At 41.9% G+C, this 21,358-nt stretch overlaps 2 protein-coding genes across 3 annotated transcripts; one reads left to right on the top strand and one right to left on the bottom strand.

Annotated features, from left to right (window-relative positions):
- Positions 1–1,736: 1,736 nt before the first annotated feature.
- Positions 1,737–12,290, bottom strand: PNN (pinin, desmosome associated protein). Its single transcript, XM_013304454.3, has 9 exons — positions 12,076–12,290; positions 11,645–11,716; positions 10,714–10,782; positions 9,480–9,552; positions 9,301–9,395; positions 7,251–7,326; positions 5,387–5,542; positions 5,166–5,304; positions 1,737–4,123 (listed from the first exon to the last, which is right to left on the bottom strand). The coding sequence occupies exons 1-9, from the start codon at positions 12,186–12,188 to the stop codon at positions 2,835–2,837; spliced, it is 2,082 nt and encodes a 693-aa protein (XP_013159908.1). The 5' UTR covers positions 12,189–12,290; the 3' UTR covers positions 1,737–2,834.
- A 1,600-nt stretch (positions 12,291–13,890) lies between these two features.
- On the top strand, positions 13,891–21,327 carry TRAPPC6B (trafficking protein particle complex subunit 6B). 2 transcript variants are annotated; one of them, XM_055794530.1, is made up of 7 exons: positions 13,891–14,058; positions 14,135–14,202; positions 15,231–15,348; positions 16,835–16,918; positions 17,960–18,053; positions 18,715–18,763; positions 19,433–21,327. In XM_055794530.1, exons 1-6 carry the CDS (start codon positions 13,978–13,980, stop codon positions 18,744–18,746), a joined length of 477 nt encoding a protein of 158 aa, XP_055650505.1. In that variant the 5' UTR covers positions 13,891–13,977; the 3' UTR covers positions 18,747–18,763; positions 19,433–21,327. The 2 variants fall into 2 exon arrangements, with proteins under 2 accessions (XP_055650505.1, XP_055650499.1); XM_055794524.1 differs by having other exon boundaries at positions 18,715–21,327.
- The last annotated feature ends 31 nt before the right edge of the window (positions 21,328–21,358 follow it).

Here is a 21,358-nt window from a genome sequence, read left to right on the forward strand (position 1 = left end):
CATAAAGCATCTCGCTACTTTTCCCCTTTTTCTATCATTCCTTTTTCCACATGACTTGAGTGAAGAGAACAAAGTGTTTTTCCTTTGATCTTGACTCACCACTACGGGGAAGGGAATTAAGAGGTTTCCTACCTCTATGCTATCTACACTTTATTCTCAGAACCCCTTAACTGTTGCATCAAATTCAGTCTTGAAATTGTCAGCTACTTGACTGCACTCATGGTCTCAGCCCTACCCACAGCTCTGAAATGGTTTCAGGGTAAGGATGGAACCCAGAGGTCAAATGTAATAATTACTGAAAATACTACTGCTTTATAAAGACAAAGGTCTGTATGTAATACTGTGCTAACAGCATACTACTCTCTCGTACTATTTCTCTAGTGGTACACTGATTGGAATACCTTTTAGAAAGCTTTGTTCTGATGAAGTTACCACACACTGATGTTTATGTCGCACCGAGCCCCTGAGATTTACTCAGGCTAACTATTAATTGACAGCACAGTTCAACCTCACAGGAAGTTTCTTCTAACAAACACGAAACTATCAAAGACACCACCAGCTCCACACTTGGCAACAAACCTTGGTTTTCACCTTGTATAAAAATAACAACCCTGCTTGTAACATAACCTGAAACAATGTAATCAACCCAATCCCTAGTTGGGCTACCAGGACCCACCACACTGTCTTTATAAACCCTGTTAATCAGCTCCTCTGAAACAGCTGGCTTCTGACTAGCAGCCTGCTTCTCTAGCTTTGCATAATGACTACAGCATCAGCCATGAAAGCCCATACAGCAAATACACTATAGCAGTGAATCACTCAAGCTCAACGCAAGAAACCTTCAGAATATTCCATTTTAGGGGAAAAAACCAAGTATGTAATTAATCAACAAAATTATAATGGCCTCCAAAGGCAATTTGAAATGTGAAATTAGTTAAAACATGCAAAACAGTAACGTTTACTCAGCTACTCAGTATAAAAGTTTGTTCTGGCCGTTTTTAACAACTTCAATAAGACATTTGAACTTTTGCTTGACCTTCAAAAAATAAGGCACATTAAATCACCGCATTCCTCTGAAGGCAAGGAAATACAGTTGGAGACTACTGACATGAACTAAAAATGATTCTCAGCTGTAGAGAAGCAGAAGCAGATAGGATACTGAAGTAGCAAGTGGACTGAAGAATCAGAATGAAGTATCAAACTTGTTGAGAAGGGGGAAGCCTGAGGAGCTTGCCCACTGCGTCCATTTGTACTGAAAGAACATTCTACTTCATCCCTTGCCAGACATACATTTCTGTAAGACAGGAAGTTCAGCACTTCAGAACACAGAAGTCTGTCACTGCTCTTGCGTTCAGATGGAAATCCCCCAAATCAATACACTCCTGAACTAGAACTTTGCAAAAGTCTGCTTTCTGTTCCAGAAAAAAAAAAGGGTACATATGGCATTTCATACACTAAAATAAGCTCACATGTCACTTCCATTCCAAAAATATTTCTAGGACTTCCTGGTCTACGATTTGGCTTATGAGATATGACAATTCTCTTCCTGCCAAAACGACACAGATTACAGCAGTGTTTCAGATTCAGTTAATAGGCATTAATTAAAGCCTGTAAGAACAACATTGGATACAGAGCTTCTGAGGTACAGTCACCTGCAATTATGATTCATGCTTTAAAGGTAGAAAGGCTAAGGTAATACACCTGTGTTATAGAAAACATCATAGGCATCGAGAGAGTAGTCTACAAAGCCACATTTATTTGCACATGTACAGAACAGAGCGACAGATGTTATTGTTTTCCATACAAAATTATATAAAAACAGAATTCACCTTCATAGATAACACCATACCACTTTAAGTTGTATTAAATACATTCAGAAAGCATTCTTGCACGCACACAACATTAGTATTAGGTAGTCCCAGGTAACTCCAACACTGCTATTTAATTATCCCTAGTGGTATGAAGGGATCAAAGATTAGTCTGCTACTAAAATAAAAAGAATCCTGGTAGAGAAGCAAGCTGAAGTCTTTCTCCACTGGCCATCAAAGCAAGGAACATCATTGAACAGATTAACTGTCTCCAGAACACAGATGTTAATACTACCAAAGCACCCGCAGAAGGCAGGTAAGAGTGGTATTCCAGACTGACTTGAACTGTCTTGGCCAGTGTTAACATTCCTATTTAATCATTGCTTGCCTAGGGATAGGAAAAAGTTTTATAAAACTGGAAGATAGAATTGAGTAAGAGCTTGTGATTACAGAAGAAAACAAGGAATTATAGATTCAAATCAATTACTTTCCCTTCCTACCCAGCACTGGAGACTACTCCCTTTTCTGGGTCTTAAGATTCCCATTCTTACAAGGAATAGAGAGGAAAAGCAAAATTTCACATTTCCTGCAACACTGCCTCCCTACATATGATCTATAAGAGGAATTTAATTGTCAACAGGACATCTCAAACAATTTATTTAAAATGCACATTTATTTCTAAAAAAAAAATGCGTATGATACAGAAGAAGTGATCACGCCTACTTAAAGGTTTACCTATTAAAATATACAGAGGATCTTAATGAGTACAGGGTATTTAAAAAAAGATGCAAAGGAGTGTTAATCTTTTATTTTTACATTTTCAGGAACTTCACATAATTTTGGTAAGTAACCTTTTACAAAATTATGTAAAAAGTACAAGAACGCCTGGTAAACAGTCTGCATTTTTCCAAAAGATTTTTTACAGCATGCAATTCTTAAGGCAGCCTTCTCCTCCTTACAAGGAATCCTTTCACTCAAATAATCTTCTGCTGCAAAGATTAGGCTAAAGAAGCTTGGTCTCTTCTGTTAACGCCTTTTGTCTTTCCTGTCTGATTTACGGTCTCTTTCACTCCGTGAAGTTCTCTTGCCTGACCGACTACTTTCTGATATAGACCTCTTTCTGTCAGATCTTGAACTTTTATCCTTTGAGCTTTTGGCATCTCTACTCCCACCTTTTGAGGACTTGTGACTTCTATCTACTCCTGAAGCATCCCTTCGCTTCCTGTCTGTGCTCCTTCTGCGTTTTCTATCTCTGTTATGCCCTCTTCCTCGGCTTCGACTTCTACTTTCACTACTGCTAGAGCTACTGCTACTACTGTCCCTGCTAGTAGTTCCACTTGTAGTGCTGCTGGTGGTGGAACTACTCCGACTGCTACTGCTGCCAGTGCTGGAACTACTTCCGCTACTAGTACTGCTTGAAGTACTACTGCTACTACTGCTGCTGCTACTATGGCTATGACTCTTACCAGTTTTGTTCCCTGCCCTACCCCTGCTTCTACTCCTAGTCTTACTCTTAGTTTCTGCACTTGGTGTCTGACTCTGCTCAGTCTGTGCCTCAACCACCTTTACAGACACCACAGCATTTTCATCCTTGTCTGTCTGGGGCTCTGTATCCTGAGTGGACTGAGACAACTGAGGTGACTGTGGCAGTGGCACAGACTGCAGCCGAGATAGAGCCTCAGCCGCAGGTTCTGGCTGAGCTTCAGGTGCCTTCTCCTGTTTTTCTTCAGGTTCAGCTTCAATGTCTGGTTTGATACCTTTCTCCTTCTCGGGAGAAGGAACACTGCACACTTTTTCTGGCTGAGCATCACACTCTGTTTCTGGTTCCACTTCTTTGCCATTTTCATTTTCTATAGGGTCTACGCTATCTGCCTCATTCATTTCAGCCACATCCTGCTCATTATCCAGTGGCTGAACATTTTCACTTTCCTCTTTTACAGCTGTGACCTCTTCATGCTGACCATCCTGTTGCTTGTCATTCTCCCTCACCTCGGTAGTCTCTTCTACTTTAATCTCCATTTCATGTTTCTGTTCATCCTCTTCCTGTTCTTTCTCTGCATCACTATGCCCTGAACCTGTTTTTCCCTTTTCCTCCCCTACCTCCTCCATTTCTACATCATTGTGCTGATTACCTGTCTCCATCTCTTCCACCTGCTGAGCCACCTTACCCTCTTCCTGCTCCTTGTTCTGTTCTTCCTTCTTTTCTTCATTCTGTTCTTCCTTCTGTTCTTTTTCCTTCACAGATTGTCTTCTGGGCCTGGCCTCCATTTTGTTAATCTGCTCTGCAAATTCATTTCGCCTGCTTTCAAAGAGTGCTGGGGAATAAATGCATAAATAATAGTTTCAGATAATCTACAGACACTGAAGTCTATTTTCCCCTTAACTATGAACTAATAAGTTATCAAACTGTTTTAACTTATAAATACTGCATCCTTATTCATTCTGAAGTAGCAAGCCATTCATGCATAATGGAAAAGACTGCTAGTTACCTTAAGAAAACAAAGCAAAGGGGATAGTCAGCTCAGCTGAGTATCAGAACAGTAAAGCCCTAAATCTAAGCTAACAAAAAGAGGTTTTGACTTCATCAAAATCAATCCAACCAACAGTATATCAATATAATACCTTAATTTCCTGGTATTTATATATTAACAAGGTTATACTACCTAAGGTAAACAAAAGACAGTAAGGATCAGCAAAAAGCTCGTTAGGTATTAAGAAAGCTTAAATAACATAAGCTATTCAGACAGGTGAGCTAGTTTCTCTTATCCCCCAACCCCACACAATGTAGAAGAGTTCCTTAAGAAAAAAACCCCAACACATTCTCATTTCAATAAAGAAAGAACAGTAGGTCTACCATCAACCGGAGTATTTTACATTGTTTTCCAAAAGAAAAATATAGTCATCCTGCGAAACAGAAATGAACACACATTAAGGTGAAAAAAAAGAAGTCATCATAAAGTTCTAGTGCTGTGCTTAAGAAAATGCTTCTCAAATCCCTTGTAAAAACCTGCATTTCCTTGGGTCTTCAATCCATAGAATCTGCCTTTTCAAAAACTAAGCTGCTGCACTGGCATACGTCTGGTAACTAAAGCTAATGTTAAGGACTATGTTTTAAACACATACCTCAAATTATGTATAGACCTCTTTTGACTTCTTGTAAGAGAACCAAAGCACATCCAACATAAAAATAAGTCACTGAAAGAGTAATGTTCACTTATGATGAACACCCATGCAAGAACATACATTTTGTTCTAACCATGAAAATCATGTATTTAAGCAGAGACACTTAAAAAGAAATCTGTACAGCAAACAAAGGGAGGCAAGAACAAGGGCTCTAGTATCAAAAAGACCACTTACCATTCATCTTTTTCTGTGACTCTTCCATCAGCTTCTGCGTAGCAGGACACATTCTGCCAGGTATGTAGAATAAGTGGGGTTTCGTCTTTGTTCTTATGTATTTAATTATTTTAGCATTATGTTCATTCCATTCTTCTTGCTGAGTAATGAAAGAAAATAACCCTAAGATACAGCAGAATAGTTTAAACAAGAAAAAGATGAAGAGCAAAATTAAAACTCACCAACTGAGCAAGCTCAACCTTTTGCTCCAGTAACCGCAGCTCCGTCTGTTTAGCACGTCTTTCCTCAAACAGTTCTCGCCTTTCATTTTCAACTTGCTTTCTTTCTTCCTCTGCCTGCACTTCAAGTTTTTGTTCAATTTCTTGTCGTCTCTTTTGCTAAAATAAATAAAGATTTATCTTAAATATTTCTTTCTAAATCAAGAAAGTGTTCTAGTTTGGTATAAATAATTCAAAAATTTAAGTGAACCATTAAAGACAATCCTAAGAACACACTAAGAGATATTTCCTAGATTACAGGTAATAGAAGAGAGTCATTGCTGGCTGGCACCTAATTTTTTGTGGTTGAACTATAAAATTGTGGGCCCCTGTGGATTTCTACCTGCTTTTCTGTCATTCAGTTTTGATTTTAATTTTCAAGACAAGCTTCAACAAGTTTTTTCCCCAACAGCATAAAAAAAAATAAATTATTTCTGTTATTCCACTGGGGAAAACAAAGTCAACTCCCCCAGAAACAAATGAAGGACTGCAGACTGGTGTTTGTGACCAACAAAATTTACATTGTGAATACTTCCAGTATATTCATTGCTAATTAGATATATTACTACAATCCAGGAATGTCCTGTTTCTATGTCCTAGACAGCCATATGCTCAGATTGTACAACAGCTGTCTAATAAAAAAAAAAGTACATTTTAGTGCCTGGACAACAAAATAGCTGCGTCATAAAACTCTTCAGGCCTCTACTTTGATTTATAGCAAGTTCTTAAGTAAGAAAAGAACAATGCCTACACAAATTTTCAGAAAGATGCTGCAAAGAGCAGTAACTCCTCGAAGTCTCTTGATGCAAACACATCTACAGATTAGACAAGGACTCCATGTTACTAAAGCATCCTAATCAATAGTTTCTTGTTCTAAAGGCAGCCAGGCAGCAAAGAACTTTGGTCCTTTCTCATGACCTACATGAGAAGTTAAACAGCAGAATATCTAAATACAGGATCTGAAAGTAATCAATATCAACACTGCAAGCCAGCTATGCTAACACTACACAGAAAAGATTTTAAGTTTAAAGACTTGGTTTCTGTTTCCACCAGACTGCTGAAAGTAGAACTTTCAAACAGTGTTTTTGAGCTAAAGGTTATTAGCATTAACTGAATTACCCATTTAGGGCAACAGTAAACAAAGAGCATACCCCGCACAATTTAAAAGGAGTACTAGGAATAAAGTTACCACCATCCTATATATAAGTTTTTTGAAGTTACCACTAAGCTATGCAAAGCCTTCACTTCAGTACAACCACATCTCCTCTTAAAAACAGGAATTCTTGTTATCTATACAGGGAGGGAAAAGCCATTCGTAGTCAGACAGCACAATACAACCACACATTTCTGTATACTTGGTTATAATTTTAAAAATCTGGAACGCATCAGGGTGGGCACTGCTTTAGCAACACTGAATCACTATTATTTACGGAAGTAACCTATGACCTGCTGAATAGTTATCTGATTAAATTCCATTTACTTTGAAATGATCCCCAAATAATGTAAACAAGAAAAAAGGATCTATTTTGTATTTTATATGTTTTAAAAATGTATAGCAATAAAAAAAAGCCCACAACCAACAAAACATCGCCTTTTCACTTCTGCAATGGTCATAAACAGTGCTTTAGAGTCATGGAACTGTTGGGAGTCCCCTTCCTGCCTCCCATTCCAATTCCACTAAACCAAACGAAACAAAAACCTACATGCACTCTTACTAATCCATTGCACCTGCAACCTACGCTGTGGAGAATTTTTATTCCTATTTGAATCAGCTTAACCACACAGCTTTACTTTATTGTTTACAGTCTGATAAAACCAAAATAAGTACCCTCTCAGTAGCAACCGTGGACTCCTGTTTAAATTTCTGAAGAGTGCCCATCAACAAGCCAAATATACGTCGATTCCTGGATAAAAACAAAAAGAAGTTTAAGATTCAGTTCAAGTACCAAGATTTTTATTTGCATAAACCATCAGAGAAACCTTCCACCTCAGTGTTTATTTTTAAAGGCTCGAGTATTGCTAAAGGCCATAGCGATAGAACACGTATTGGCTGTGCCAACAGTAGTCAAGGATATAATTTACACGTATCATATCATATTTTCCTGAAGAGCAAGACACAGCTCTTATCCGTAACACAGCACAGTTAGCATGGAAAAATTGGAAGCCTGTGCATTTTACATCTGGAAATAATGACACTAAGGAAATACTAAAAAAAACCCCAAAAAAACCCAAACATCCAAAAGCAGAAAGTACTGAAGAAAAAGTTGAGTCAATACAGTGTGAGCTGTCAATAAAGCAGTGAACTGGAAGGTCATTGGGCTTTCTGAAAAACGTACCCCCCCACCCACCCAGAGGATTAAGGAGAAATGGAACCACAGGGGACTGAAAGCTCATCTGTCACAGTTTGCCTGACGGTATCTTCTACAATGAGATGCTGCACTGTGGGATGAAAACAGAACTGCTCTCATCCAATTAAGCATCGTTTTGAGAAAACCTAAATAAAGTCAAATTCTTCAAGTAATTCCCTTCTTCTGAACAAGAACTAATTTATTGAATTTCACTTTTTCTTTCTTTCCATTTTATCCTAAATCAAGGCTTTACAGCAAAAGGCAGACTCCCTTATTCGCCTTGAACTTTCACCCAATTAAGAGAAAAAGGAAACACTACTCTGTTAACTCGGTACCACTACACTATGGTGACACAAACCTGACATGGAAAGGTAAAGGTACTTGTATATTAAGGAGCAGAAGCAGGAATAAACGAAGAATTGGGAGCTAGAGATTATTCAAAGTGTATTTGTATACGAATGACATCCCAGAAGACAGTGAGCAAGGGTTCAATAGATGCTGTCCTCTTAAAATAGTCTCGTTCCACCACCAGTCATACAGAGATCAATACTAGTTTTCTCACCTCATCTCCCCAGAAGACTACTGATGGAAAACAGTATAACTACAATTCTGAGGAAACAAACTTTTAGTGCCTTAAGTCCACTAAGAATTTTGGAAGTCTTTCTGTGAGGAAAGCAGTGGGAAACTGGTGATGGAAGCAACAGTAGTCTTGTAACTGTAAAAGAAGCGAGTGAAGTGCCTTTTCTGTGCTAACTGATCTGCAGTCCTTATCAGAGAAGCTCTCTATAGTTCCTTATTCCAGCTCTCATTCTTCTATTTATTTGATGTATGGGTTATTAGTGCACCAGGTGAGCTGCAGGCTGAAGTGGATGGAGTCCAAGAGGTTGGACAGAGTTGCAAATTTGCATTTCCAATACCTCTTCCCCATAGAACTGCATTTCAGCAAGAATTTCTATGGGCTACCCTGACACAAATAGAATACAGGAAAAAGGAGATATACACAGGTCATCTCTGAAAAGAAGCCGCCAAAAGAAAGGTCAGATTGTACACACATTAACGAGTCTGAATGTAATAAGAGAAAAGAACCACATGATGGAACTAAAATTTAATGTTTAAAAAAAACAAAAGGGGGGGAAGCAGGAAACTCACACCCAAAAGCCTCCTTCAACCAATAAAATAAATGAAGTGCCAAGACAGTTGTAATGGTCCAAAATGTTCAGTAACCAGAGAAGCTATATATATTTCTGTCTTACTCAAAGACGATCAATTACAACAGCACTAGCAAACCTGTTCCTGTAGGTGGCCTGAGAAGTAGAACCCGTCAGTTTACAGCAGTAACACTGCATTTTTCACATCATGTTAAGTGTTTTGAGAGTATTTTTAGAAATCTATTTTATACCATTACGGTACTTCTTCGGCATCACCTTTGACACGTGATAGCATGCGTATAATGCTTTTTAAATCTAAAGCTACTTCCTATACTGGCACTCAGAAGTACCACATTAGTGCTTAAAAGACACTTCTGCATACCTTTGTTTTCCTTTCTCGTCCATATTTTGATCTTGTATAAGGTCTCGACGTGTTCGCTCTTTGGAGGTAGCAACAACAGAAGATGGCAACGCTGGCTGCAACAAATTAAAACAAACTACTTTGTTCATGTTCCAGATAAGGAAGTTTCCTCCTGCACAGCTCCATTTATCATGTATTACCTTTTTAATATCATCATCCTCTGCGTCGCTTTCTTGGCGTGATTCTCTTCTTGTCCGACGTTCGCCACCCAGCCTGAGGAAAGCATTAGAGGTCACTAGAGAACATATATTTAGGACATCATCTGTTCTAACACGGGAAAAATACAAGTCAGCATATCTAGTGCAGAAGAATCCACAATTCTAGCTGTTGAACAACTCCCCACTGTTCCAATGACCAGTAAGTAGCGTTTTACAGACAGAACCTACTGTTAGTAAAAAAACAACAACAAAAATCAGTGAGAAAAGACAGTTTTAAGATTTAATACCACTTGCATAGTAAAGAGCCCACATTACTACCACATTTGAATTTTTGGAATATCTTTGGAATTTAATTCTTGCTTTTAATGTTTGAATTCTCTTTTTCCAAATCTCTGAAATGGCTACTGGTATAGAGGATCACTAGACAGATTTTAATGCATCATGATATAAAGGGTGGTATGATTTTTCAAATGGGAGCTGCTATTTAAGTTACCTAGCCAAATACCTAGAAAACAGGTGAGGAGGGGCAGAGAACTTCAGACCTGAGAACTTGGATGAACTGAGGCTTTAAACTACTAAGCAGGGAATTAAATTTTTTTTCAGCTTTCACTCTCAGCTTTGTGGCACAGCACTTTACTCCTGGCAAAGCTGTTTCACAGTCTTAATTTTGCATTAACTCAAAAATTCAAAAGCAAGCCTTGCTTTAGTTGAGAACTACCATTGCACCTAAGTGACCACAGAGTGAAGCTCACTATAGTCAGTCACATCTGACAGACCTGCATCCAGATGTGGAAGCTCAAAATCAGAGTCTATTGTCACGCTATACAAATTTGATTTATTGAACAGGAGGTCTCAGTCATAATTCAATTTGTGTCTACTGTAAAACAAATCTGGGCTACTAAGCAGATTATAATACAGCAGACTGTACACCAACAGAAAATGCCAAGAATCTTTGTACTGCTGTATCTTTACATTATTGCTACAATCTTTATATTACTGCTACAATCTTTATATTACTATAAGGTACAAAAAAAATTCACCACAGTCAATTGCCACCATCCAAATATATTTCTAAGAAGCCTTGAATACGTAATCTCTGAAGAAGACTGTGAAAATCATCAGATATTAACAGTTATTGAACCTAAGTATTTTAAATTTACCATTATAAATTCTCACTCTGATAAAGCAAGTTGTCTGCAGCAGTTTTTGCACCTACCTACTGGCTGCCCCTTCAAGATCCCTCTGTTTGGCTGGGGGTCCTCCTCCACTATCCGAGAATCCACGCCTAAAAAGAAAACACTTGTGATCTCAGAACAAGTTAGGCTAACCCCAGGTCTACCTTAAGCCTGCACAATCAAACTGAATTTTGGCTTTGTAGTCACAGTGTAACAATAAATGTTACTCAGCCCTATCTTCATTTACTGTAACTACTGCAATAAAGCATTTAAATGTACTGCTTATGGAACAATTAACCTAAACATGAATTTCTGCACTTATTTAATTAAGCAGCTGCACTAAACCAAGGAGCCCCATTATGTTCACATTTGCAATAATTTTCAATATGTATTAAACCTTAGCCAGCAGTTAAATACTGAGATTCAACAAAAAATCCACCACATACTCCATTAAGAACCACTGAACAAAAATTGGCCTTTTCATTCTACGGGGCAGGGGGGAGGGGGGCGATGACATGATGACTCACAATGAAGCACTGGTGGCTTTAGTTACATGTGCTTGAAAATTTCCGTCGACTTTGACTCTTTCTATTCTTCCTGGAATAGGTACCAGTGTCTTAGTTACTGAGAGACCGATTTTGAACAATTTCAAAGAGACAAGGGCCTAGGCACCACATTACACCTCCCTTAACTTTGATGCTTCCCCCTTGTTTTTCAGGCACATAGTTGACAGAGTTAGGGAAAACCACCGGTTTAAATTTGTTATAACTCAGAATAAGAAAATCCTTTAAATTTCAGACGGTGACATAAAACCCCAAGTGCCCTGTAGCTCAGCTTCAGCGCAGACTTACTGGAACAGCAGTACAATAAGCAGCGGGATCAGCCGGGGAACACAACCCCCGCAGCGGAAGGAGCGCAGCCCGATGCTGGGGCAAAGGGTGGGAGAAGCCCCGCTGTCCCGCAGCCCCTTACCTCAGCAGTAAGCTCCCGCGCCCTCTACCTCCACCAGGGCCTGTGATGGCTAACAGTCTGTTTTGAGGGGGCCTGCAAGAGACAGCGGGCGCTATTAGCGGTGCCTGCCCCACCCCCCCACCCCCGCCGTTGCAGGAAGCCCGGCCGGAGGTACCCGCTGCCACGACCATCCCCTCCCCCACCCCACGGCCCTGCCCCCCCCCTCCCAGCGCTGCGCCAGGGCAGCGGGGACGGCCCGGCGAAGGGCGCGGCGGCCTGCAGACAGCTCCCCGCCGCCCGCCCCTCGGCCCCACCACGCAGCACCCCCCCATCACACCGGGACAACAGCGCGGGGCGCGCCACCCCCCCCCCCGCCCCGGCCCTTCCTCATCTCCCCCCTCGTCCCCCCGGTGGCCCGCTGCTCCCGCCGGCGGCCCCCCCCCCCGCCTCACCTCACATCGTTGGGGTCCCGCCCGGTGAGCTTGCGGATGTTCTCGTCCACGTGCTTGAGGCTCTCCTTGGCTTTCTCCAGCTGCTCCTGCAGCGCGCGCACCGCCACCGCCATCCCGCCTGCCGCGCGGCCTAGCCGGGGCCCAGCGCAAGGCACTGCTGGGTAACGAAGAGCGGGAGGGGGAGAGGCCCCGCCCACGCGTCCCGCCTGGCGGCACCGCGCTCCAGCAGCCGCGGGCCGGCCCGGCACAACCAATGGCTCTTCAACAGCCCCCTCCGACCGCCAATAATCGGGCAAAAGAGGAAAGGGCACGCCCCACGGGAAAGGACCGCCGAAGCCGTTGACCAATCACAGAGCCCAAAGGCAGATTGGCATCCCGAAAGACCAATTAGCGGAAGGCTCCCCTGCCGACTCCACGAATCACCAAAGGGGCCTCCGGAGTGACAATCACTCCGAGCTAACGAGATCTCATGCGCCTTTTTCCCGCAGCCCAATCAGAAAGCCACTTCGAGGACGTTTATCCCCGCCCACCCGGAACGCGTCCTACTTTCCGGCTTTCTGCGGGGCTGATGAGCCCGCATGCAGTCGGCTCAGGCAGGGGCCAATCACCGCTTCACTCTAGAGGCCGCCGTGTCCGGCGAGCCAATAGGCGGGGATGTTGTTGAGGGCCGGCGCTCTGCGCCGTGGCGTGCAGGCCGTGGCGTGCAGGCCGTGGCCGGGCGGTGGCCCCGCTGGGTCTCTGCCCTCCCGCCAGTTACCCGGTGTCGCGGCGGTTCGGGCCTCGCCATTTAGCGGCTGCTAAAACTCCGTTAGCGGCCGTTATTCTTGACGCCTGGGGGTGGTGAGGACGCCAACTGCGCAGGTCCCCCGCAGGCAGCCGGGGCCGTTCCTGCGCACAGGCTGGGCTGGGCCCGCGGGCGCCGCCGCTTGAGGGCGGCGGGACATGGCAGGCGGCGGGACGAGTCACGTTCTGGAAGCCGCAAAACCCACCGCTCCTCCGCAGTGTCCCCAGCGAGGCGGGCCGGGGGTGTAGCCTAGAATACCGTATTATTGCTTTACTAACCTTTTGTTAGGAGATCTAATAGGCCAACATAATTTTTGGGAGTGTGCAGCTGTGGCCTCCTATGGTGACAAAAACAAAAGGAAGCCCGAAGGTAGGCAAGTGATAAATAGGAGAGTCGAGGCCTGTTCTTAAGAGATAACAAGGCTACAAATCAGGACTAACCGGCCCAAGGCTGCACGGCTCCCTAGAAGCCTCCCGTGGGCATGTGTCGGTCCTGAGGCCAGCTAGAGGACATGGTGATGGAAGGCATTGGATCGCTGGTGGAGACCCCCAGAAGACCCACCGGCTTATTTCATGGCATGTGCATAGGGTGTATTAGCATATGGTAGTGTATGTACGAGGACCCCAGGAAAGACCCTGAATATGTAAATGGTTTCTTAGGACCCTGATGAGGCTGTGTAACTCGAACACTATGTAACCGATGTGATGGTGGGTGATGGGCGCGCTCATCTTTCTTTGCGTGTGCGCCAAAGTGAGGAATGCCCGCTTTCCAGACCTCCAAGAGGAGTCCTGGGGAGGTTCCCTGCCGGTTGTCACCGTACGGGGGGCAGCCCCCCAGCTCCGGCCACCCTCGGGACACTGGCTTTGTGCATCCCTGCGGCGGCGAGACTGGATACGCGGAAGGCCCTTTGCCGGCCCGGGGAGGCTTCGGCCGGTGGGGGAGCGGCGAGCGCCGGGGAGCACGTGCCGTGTCGTGTCGTGTCGTGTCGCCCCGCTCCGCCCCGGCCGGCAGCGCCAGTGGGTGACGGCCCAGCCTGCCGGAAGGGGCGGCGCGGCGGGTCCCGGCGGTCGCTGCCGGTTGCGGCGGCGCCGGGCAGGGAGCCCCGCTGCGGAGCGGAGATGGCGGACGAGGCGCTGTTCCTGCTGCTGCACAACGAGATGGTGGCGGGGCTGTACCGCGCCGCCGAGCAGGGCGAAGGGGTGAGCGGGGCCGGGGCCGCCCTGGGGGCCGCCCGGCAGCGGCCGGGGCTGACACCGCGCCTTGTGTGTCTTGCAGGAGAACGGCCGCTGCACCACCAAGCTGGAGAGCATGGGCTTCCGCGTCGGGCAGGGGCTCATCGAGAGGTGAGGGCCCGCGGACGGGGGTTTGCTCGTCCGCGGGGGGTTTCCCGAGGGGCTGCCCGGGGCCCCCCGCCCCCTCCTGCCCGGGCCGGCAGCGGGGAGCACTGTGCTGCGGGCGCGCCCCTCCGGCCTGCTGGCGGCTCTTGCGGGGCGCTGGGTTTGAACCCCCGGGCCGGGTTGGAGCCTGTTTGCCCGGTGGTTGCCGCCCCGACCGCGGGGCCGGGGTATGCGGCTGCATTTCAACCCCTTTTTAACTCCGCTTTTTATATACCTGCTTTGGCATGCTTCCTGCTTCTGATACTTTTCATTGTTTCCTTCTTAAACGTAATTTTATGATTGGCCACTCATCTTTCGTCTGTCTGAAGCACTCGCACTCGGAACCGGGGCCCCGAGCCCGTTACCCCCGCGTTCCCCCGGCGCTCGGGGGGGCGCACGGTGACCGGCTGCACCGCCGGGGTCCTGCGGCAGCGCTGGGGCTGCTGAGCTCGGGCTGGCGTGGGGCAGAGCTGGGCTTCGCTGCCGGAGAAAATACCCTCAGGGAGGATAAAAGGAGAGGATTCTGAAATAAGGGAGAGAACGAGCTCTCTTCTTGAGAAGCAGGAACAGGTTTTACATGTTTGTTCCTCTGTGTCAGAGCTTTTTTTGCATGTTTGAAGGACTCCTTCCAAGCAGTAGCGTGGGTGTGAGCTTATTGTTCATCCTCTAGACATGTATTTGAAGATAAAACTGGAGTGCCTTGCATCTTTCTGTTCTTCGGCTGTCCTTAATAATCACATAATTAAAAGTGTTTATTTATTTTGCTGCCATGTTACCGGTATTAAGATAACACTGTGTTTCTCTGAAATAAAAATACTTGATGAATGCAGAATGATGCTAGAATGAGGCTGTACAATGGTTGGAAAACTAATTTCTGTTAACAGCCCCAAAAATAATGCTGCATAGCAGTACCTTTTTTTTTTTCTTCTTTCTTTCTCTGATTGGTCAAGCTGTTGGTACCTCTGTTATTGATACATTTCTCACTTATCTTGTAGGTTTACAAAAGATACTGCCAGGTTCAAGGATGAATTAGATATTATGAAGTTCATTTGCAAAGATTTTTGGACAACTGTATTCAAAAAACAAATAGATAACCTAAGGACTAATCATCAGGTACAAATGTTGTAGAATAAGATATAACTTAGAAAATAAGTAACAGTTTTGAGTTACTAGTGCATTTTTGGGGGCTTTTTTGGGTCTAGAATAATTCTACCTGGTAGGAAGCCCAAAATGTTCTGTAGTTGTTCTGTTTAAAAAGCAGGTTTTTAAAGTTCATGTTAGCATGTAGCTTAACAATACAATTTAGTAATTGCTTGTGGTGTCTGTATCGCTGCTCTGCTTGAAAAGACTAAATGCTTTGAATTCATGTGTGCTGTTGCAGTTACAAACTGACAGGACAGTAACAGTTACAGTTGATTAACGCTTAAACAGGAACCTTTTTATGTATCTCCCAATAAATTTTAGTAGAAAGCTAGTGTAAGAAGGTGATATTGCTGTCTTAACATCTATTTAAATAGAATGGCTGCCTTGAAGTAATGTTTTTATTTTGAAGAATATTTACAGTTTTCAGCAGTTGAGACACTTAGTTGCACAATACTGAACATACTTGTATAAGAAACAACTGAAAAACTTAACCAGATTTGCATGTTGGTGACACTGCCTTGCATCTGTGTCCTTTCTTAAATTGACAGCCACAGTTCTCAAAGCAAGATCAAAGTACTTGAAGGAGCCATTTTACTTGGGTAAAAAATCTTTTTCTTTTTGAATGACTTTGGGTTTGTATGGCCATTTTCCTGTTGTATCAAAGTAGGAACAAGAGAATTTGTACAAGCATTGTGACAAATAAAATAGGTTTTATTTTTCAGTGAGCTGATTATCAAGTAATAACTTTAACAGAATAATTGCCTTAGAAATCTGTTTTTGAATTCAAAGAAAGCTGCAGTACTGAGCTTAGGTCTCAATTGTATATGCAGCCTTAATTTAATGCTAGGGGTTATAAAATGCTGAAGTAGCCCAGTCATTAGCAAAGAAATTTAAATGACAGGTGTAGATTAAGCTATACTGTATTCATAGTTAATTTATTAAAATGCATATTGTGGCACAAACTTGTAGTGTAGAAAACAAGAGACTCTTAATTTGATCATCTGCTGGGCGTTGTTGCTTGTAATGCTATTAAAGAAGGTAATTCTCACTGAATTTGAGAATAAGAATAGTGAATTACATACCAAATGAGATTTAAAATTTCAGTGTAAAAATCAGCATGTATTTGATTTATTAACAAAGACTTTCTAATACAGAATTATTGTTTCTGAGCACTGGAAAAACTCTTCCAAGAAGAATGTAAATAAACTTTTTTTTTTAGGATTAACTGATCATAATATTATTTAGGGGTTTAAACTCACAATTAAGTATCTTTTGTTTTGATGTTTTGTATAAGTAAATAATACGGTTTAAACTTAAATCACATATGCCTTCATATAAAATTTCATTTTTCAACCTAAGAACATTTATATTGCATCTACAAATTAAATCCCTTCACATAAAATGTTAATTACATGCTACTGCATATTCAACTAAAATTTTTGGTTTTTTTCAACAGGGTATATATGTCCTTCAAGACAATAAATTTCGTCTCTTGACACAAATGTCTGCAGGAAAGCAGTATTTAGAACATGCACCAAAGGTACCCTTCAGTTTTACCCTTGGGATCTACCAGTTCAGTTTGAATTATCTTGATCTATTATTGGTAACTTTGAATTTTGTAATTCAAAGGATACAAACTCTTCAAAAGGGCAGCTAAAGTTTGGTCTCCAAAAAATGTGCTTTTTAGAAATGGACCTTGTTTTGGAGCTGTGGGTTTGATACACGGTTCAGGAAATGGGCATAGTCATTGTGAAACTTGGCATTGTCGTGTTTGAGTTACTGGATGGTAGGAGCTGGTTTGCCACTATCTGTTACTGTCACACAAACTTTTTTTCTCTTTGGAAAGCGTGTGCTTTCAGAAACTTTTAAAAATTTCCAAAACCTATTTGGAAGATGCTATTTGTTACCTAGGACAAGCTTCTGGGATTATATGAACATTCAGAAAGATATTCCACCAATTAAAAATAGTTTTGAGTGTAGATGCTGAGTTTAGGTAAGTAAAATCAGTGCCTCTGCAGAACCTCTGATATAGCACTTTGGTTCAGGGGGATGTGAGAAATGGGGCATTCAGTTCTATTTTATGGTTTCTTAATTTTCAGTCTTAGTCATCACAGTTGCAGGCTACAGTCCTTGGCTCTTTTTCTGATACTTGGTGAGATATTGATATTTTGCAACATAAATTCTAAATACCTGCAGGCCATTGTATTCTAAGATGCAGCCAGTGCAAGAATGCTGACTTGGACTGTTCCTCCTTTGTTGACTTTAATGCCAGTTGCTAATTTCAGCCAAGTCTTGGGAATAATTGTTTTAAGGATATGAAGTTCCTATAGGCTTAATGGAGATAGAAAAAAGTTACTGAAGATAGTGCCTCTAACAAGAGGAATCTATGTTGTGAGCTCCACTGTACCAAGTATCAGAGCTTTTGTCTGTTAGAGACATGACAAAGTCTCTCTGTGCGGTAACAAAACCACCATAGTTTTATATTATCCAAGTGCTAAATCTTGTTCTTGAGTACTTAGTTTCAACCTTTAGCAACAAGCTTCACCCTTGATGCTTATTTAAAGTGCAACTTTATTTTTAGTATTTAGCATTTACCTGTGGACTAATCAGAGGAGGCCTATCGAATTTGGGAATAAAGAGTATTGTAACAGCTGAAGTTTCATCAATGCCTGCATGTAAGTAGGTCTCAGAGTACTCAAATTATTAGCTCACCTGGTAACTTTTCTTACTGACTTCATCACTGTATGAGCATTTGTCAAGGTGGGATTAGTTTGAAGTTGCTGGGCCATAGGAGTCAATATGAACTTCAGGATATGGCTTGTCACTAAACGCTTTAGTGTTTAGAAAATACTGACGGGGGGAACCTCCATGACAATGAGTGGAAAGCAAAACTGAAAAGTTGTATTTACATTTGGAAGCATCAAATGCATAAGAACATATGTCCAGAAGGCTATTGGAACAAGTGAAGATAAAAACAACTAGACACATGCTCTTGCTTGACAGAAGTCATTAGGAAAGTTACTAAGTGAAGTCCATTGTAAAACCCAGGCTGCTTAAGGCGGATTTAAAAATTTCCACAGACGGCACACGTTTTAAATTTAGCAGACAAAACTGTTGTGATGTGGAACATGGATCAGCTTAAAGGAAAAAGAAAAAAAAGCTGTTCAGCTGGAGTTAAATGCTACGTTGAAATAATGGCTAGATGGTTCACAATTAAACGGCAAAATTGAAATGTTCCTTACTATTTCTTTTAATAAAATAATTACAAAAAAAAAATTACTTGGAAAAATAACTCTAATGGTGATACTTTAATCTGACTTTGCTTTTTCTTTGCAGGTAAATTTCAGGTGATGATACAGAAGATGTAGAGCACATTCTAATTTGGGTATCTACCTTAAAAATCCTTTGTGTGTGGATTCAGGGTCTTGGTTCAGCCTTGTATGTAGCTTGTAAATTATAGCAGTGTGCAGCATAATTCCAAAGTGTATAATAAATGTTAATCAAAATAATGCTATCCTTGTATCTTGGTATGAGATTTATTCTATACCAAGATATTAATGTTCACATGGTAAAAACTATCTACTCAAAAAGTTTTCAGCAAAATATTTCAATTACCAAAGCAGCACATATGGAAGACCAGAGGCACATTCTGAGAACTGAGTAAAAAGCCTGACCAAGACGAAATTGAAATAAGCAACTAACGTGTTTTGTGTCACCTAACAAGAATGCCAAATTGCTGCCTTTCCCTATTCACTCTGAACTGTGAAGCAGCAATTGATTGTGTTATTTTAAGGAACCCATTAACACCTGAGCCAACAGCTTTCCTTAAGTTTTCAGTGGAGGCTTAGTTCTTCTAGGAATGATATGGGGCAGTAGAAAAGAGAATTTATTTCTGCATAGTTAAACAGGTTTTCCTATCTCCCTAAGATTAGCAGCTGTTTTTTGTGTCAGAAGAATTTTACAGCTAAGGTCATCTGTACTGGCCAAAGAAGGAAATTTGTTTTAGCTTGTTTTGCATAAACTCAATATTAATGTCATTGTTTTTAATTGCTAGCTACAACTCACTTCTGTAATGAGTGTGTGCAGGAAGATGCTTAGGCCTGCAAGAAGCTATACAGACATCACCAAGACTCTTGAGGACATTGGGGTTTGCTAGATAATACTTGTTACAAGATTTGCATAACAATATATATCTCGCCGTAGGTAAGCATGAAAACATCTTGTTAAAACTTTTTAACAAATTTTGCTGTACAGACTTTTCTGTTGGCAGGTTCAGGCCTTACACTTACAAATGAATCACAATAGAAACTTACGGTGTTTATGCAGAAGTTTATAAGCACGCCTTGTGATAGCGATTCAGTTACTACTTTGAGACCAATAAATAACAGGCTAACCAGAAAAGCTAACATGCTAATACAGCGCCTTTGATTGTTTTAACTGCCTTCTGTGTTGGGAGAAGTGTGTGTTGTCCAGTTGTGTGGTGAGCAAGAACAGTGGAAGCTGTTCTTCCCTGAGCTCCAGGGAAGGTCTGGAGTTTGTAATGGATCAAGCCTTTTCTAGGTAGCTGTTACAGGCAGGCAAGCTATAGATGACAAATGTGATAACCAGGGGGTTTATTATACTTGAGCTTAAGCTGTGACCAAATTCTGATTTTTTCAGGTGCTGTGAAAACTAGTTCAGATTAGTTGTAGTGGAATAACTTGAGTTCTAGAAGAGTGCTAGAGCAAACCTGAACTAGCAGAATGCTGCCCTACTGTTTATAGAACCGGCATCAGTTCAACTGATTGAAAGTGCTGTTCTTATACTGGTGATTTATAGGAAGGCTGTGCTGGTTGTTAACCTTTGTAACTAATGCTTGAAATTGTAGGGCTAGAGAAACAGCTAACTAGTGTTATGCTTTTCACGGGTTCTTCAGCTGCCAACTCATCCTGCTTTCAACATGCTGTCATGGTTTAGTTACCAGCTGGTAACCAAGTACCACACAGACATGCTCTCACTCCCCACCCCCTCCACCCCGCCAAGGGATGGGGAAGAGAATCAGGGAGGAATCTAGAACTCAAGCATTGAGATAAGAACAACTAAATAATTAAAATAAAATATAAACAATAATTATAACAGTAATAATGAAAAGGAGGGAGAAGGGGAGAGGAATAAAAGCCAAAAGGAAGGGAGAAAAGAAAGGAAGAGATGCATGTCCCATGTCTCCCTGGCAGGGCCTGAGAAACTGATAAGTCCTTGACTTAGTATAAACGTTACCAAGCCACAACAAAAAACATCAGTGAGTTACCAACATGGTTCTCACACCAAAACATAGCACTGTGCCAGCTACCAAGAAGGAAATTAACTCTATACCAGCTGAAATCAGGATACATGCCGAAAACGTTGGTAGAGGGAGTAGAAATAATGTGCACTGTATGTCTAATAATGGACATTTCAATGTAACGTTATAGGCATCTGCAGTGTGGTAGACATTCAGTATCAACATATACAGAATCATTGGTATTTGCATCTCCATAAATAAATGCTAGTAATTAATGTAATTCATTTTGATTTTTCACTTGACAGTTAAACTACCCTTCCAGATGCAAAAGTGTCAGTCATTCAGGCATAGTAAAGGTTATCAATAACTGGTTGTGGTTAATGATTATTTTTAATGGTGAGGGGAGGGACTTACATTTTACGGTATATAGAAAGCAGATGTCAGTTAATATTGCGTATCAATTTGCTGCTATGAGCAGAATTCATAGTTTCTTTGACATGGATTTTTAACTGTTGAAGATAATTAGAACCAGAGGGAGTCATGTACGTACCAAGCAGATACTGATGCTCTTGGGGAAGGACTCTGTTAAATATATAAAAATAAGTGAGCCAACGTATTTGTCAAGATGCCATACAGAAAAACTTGTTCATTGTGTTTAATAAAAGCTTCTATTAAAAGCATTGAATACAGCTATGTAATTTTCGCTGATTTCTACAACTG

This window comes from Falco peregrinus, chromosome 1 (assembly GCF_023634155.1).
Source record: "Falco peregrinus isolate bFalPer1 chromosome 1, bFalPer1.pri, whole genome shotgun sequence".
Lineage (NCBI taxonomy): Eukaryota > Metazoa > Chordata > Aves > Falconiformes > Falconidae > Falco > Falco peregrinus.

Excerpts from the sequence above, each read along its gene's own strand:
- PNN (XM_013304454.3), bottom strand. The coding sequence starts at position 12,188 with ATGGCGGTGGCGGTGCGCGCGCTGCAGGAGCAGCTGGAGAAAGCCAAG. Across the intron at positions 11,717-12,075 it reads CGGGACCCCAACGATGTGAG|GCCCCCTCAAAACAGACTGT; the intron begins GTGAGGCGGGGG and ends TGTCTCTTGCAG. Across the intron at positions 9,553-10,713 it reads CTTGAAGGGGCAGCCAGTAG|GCTGGGTGGCGAACGTCGGA; the intron begins GTAGGTGCAAAA and ends TGCTTTCCTCAG.
- TRAPPC6B (XM_055794524.1), top strand. The coding sequence starts at position 13,978 with ATGGCGGACGAGGCGCTGTTCCTGCTGCTGCACAACGAGATGGTGGCG. Across the intron at positions 14,203-15,230 it reads GGGCAGGGGCTCATCGAGAG|GTTTACAAAAGATACTGCCA; the intron begins GTGAGGGCCCGC and ends CTTATCTTGTAG. Across the intron at positions 18,054-18,714 it reads AGTTTCATCAATGCCTGCAT|GTAAATTTCAGGTGATGATA; the intron begins GTAAGTAGGTCT and ends TTTTCTTTGCAG.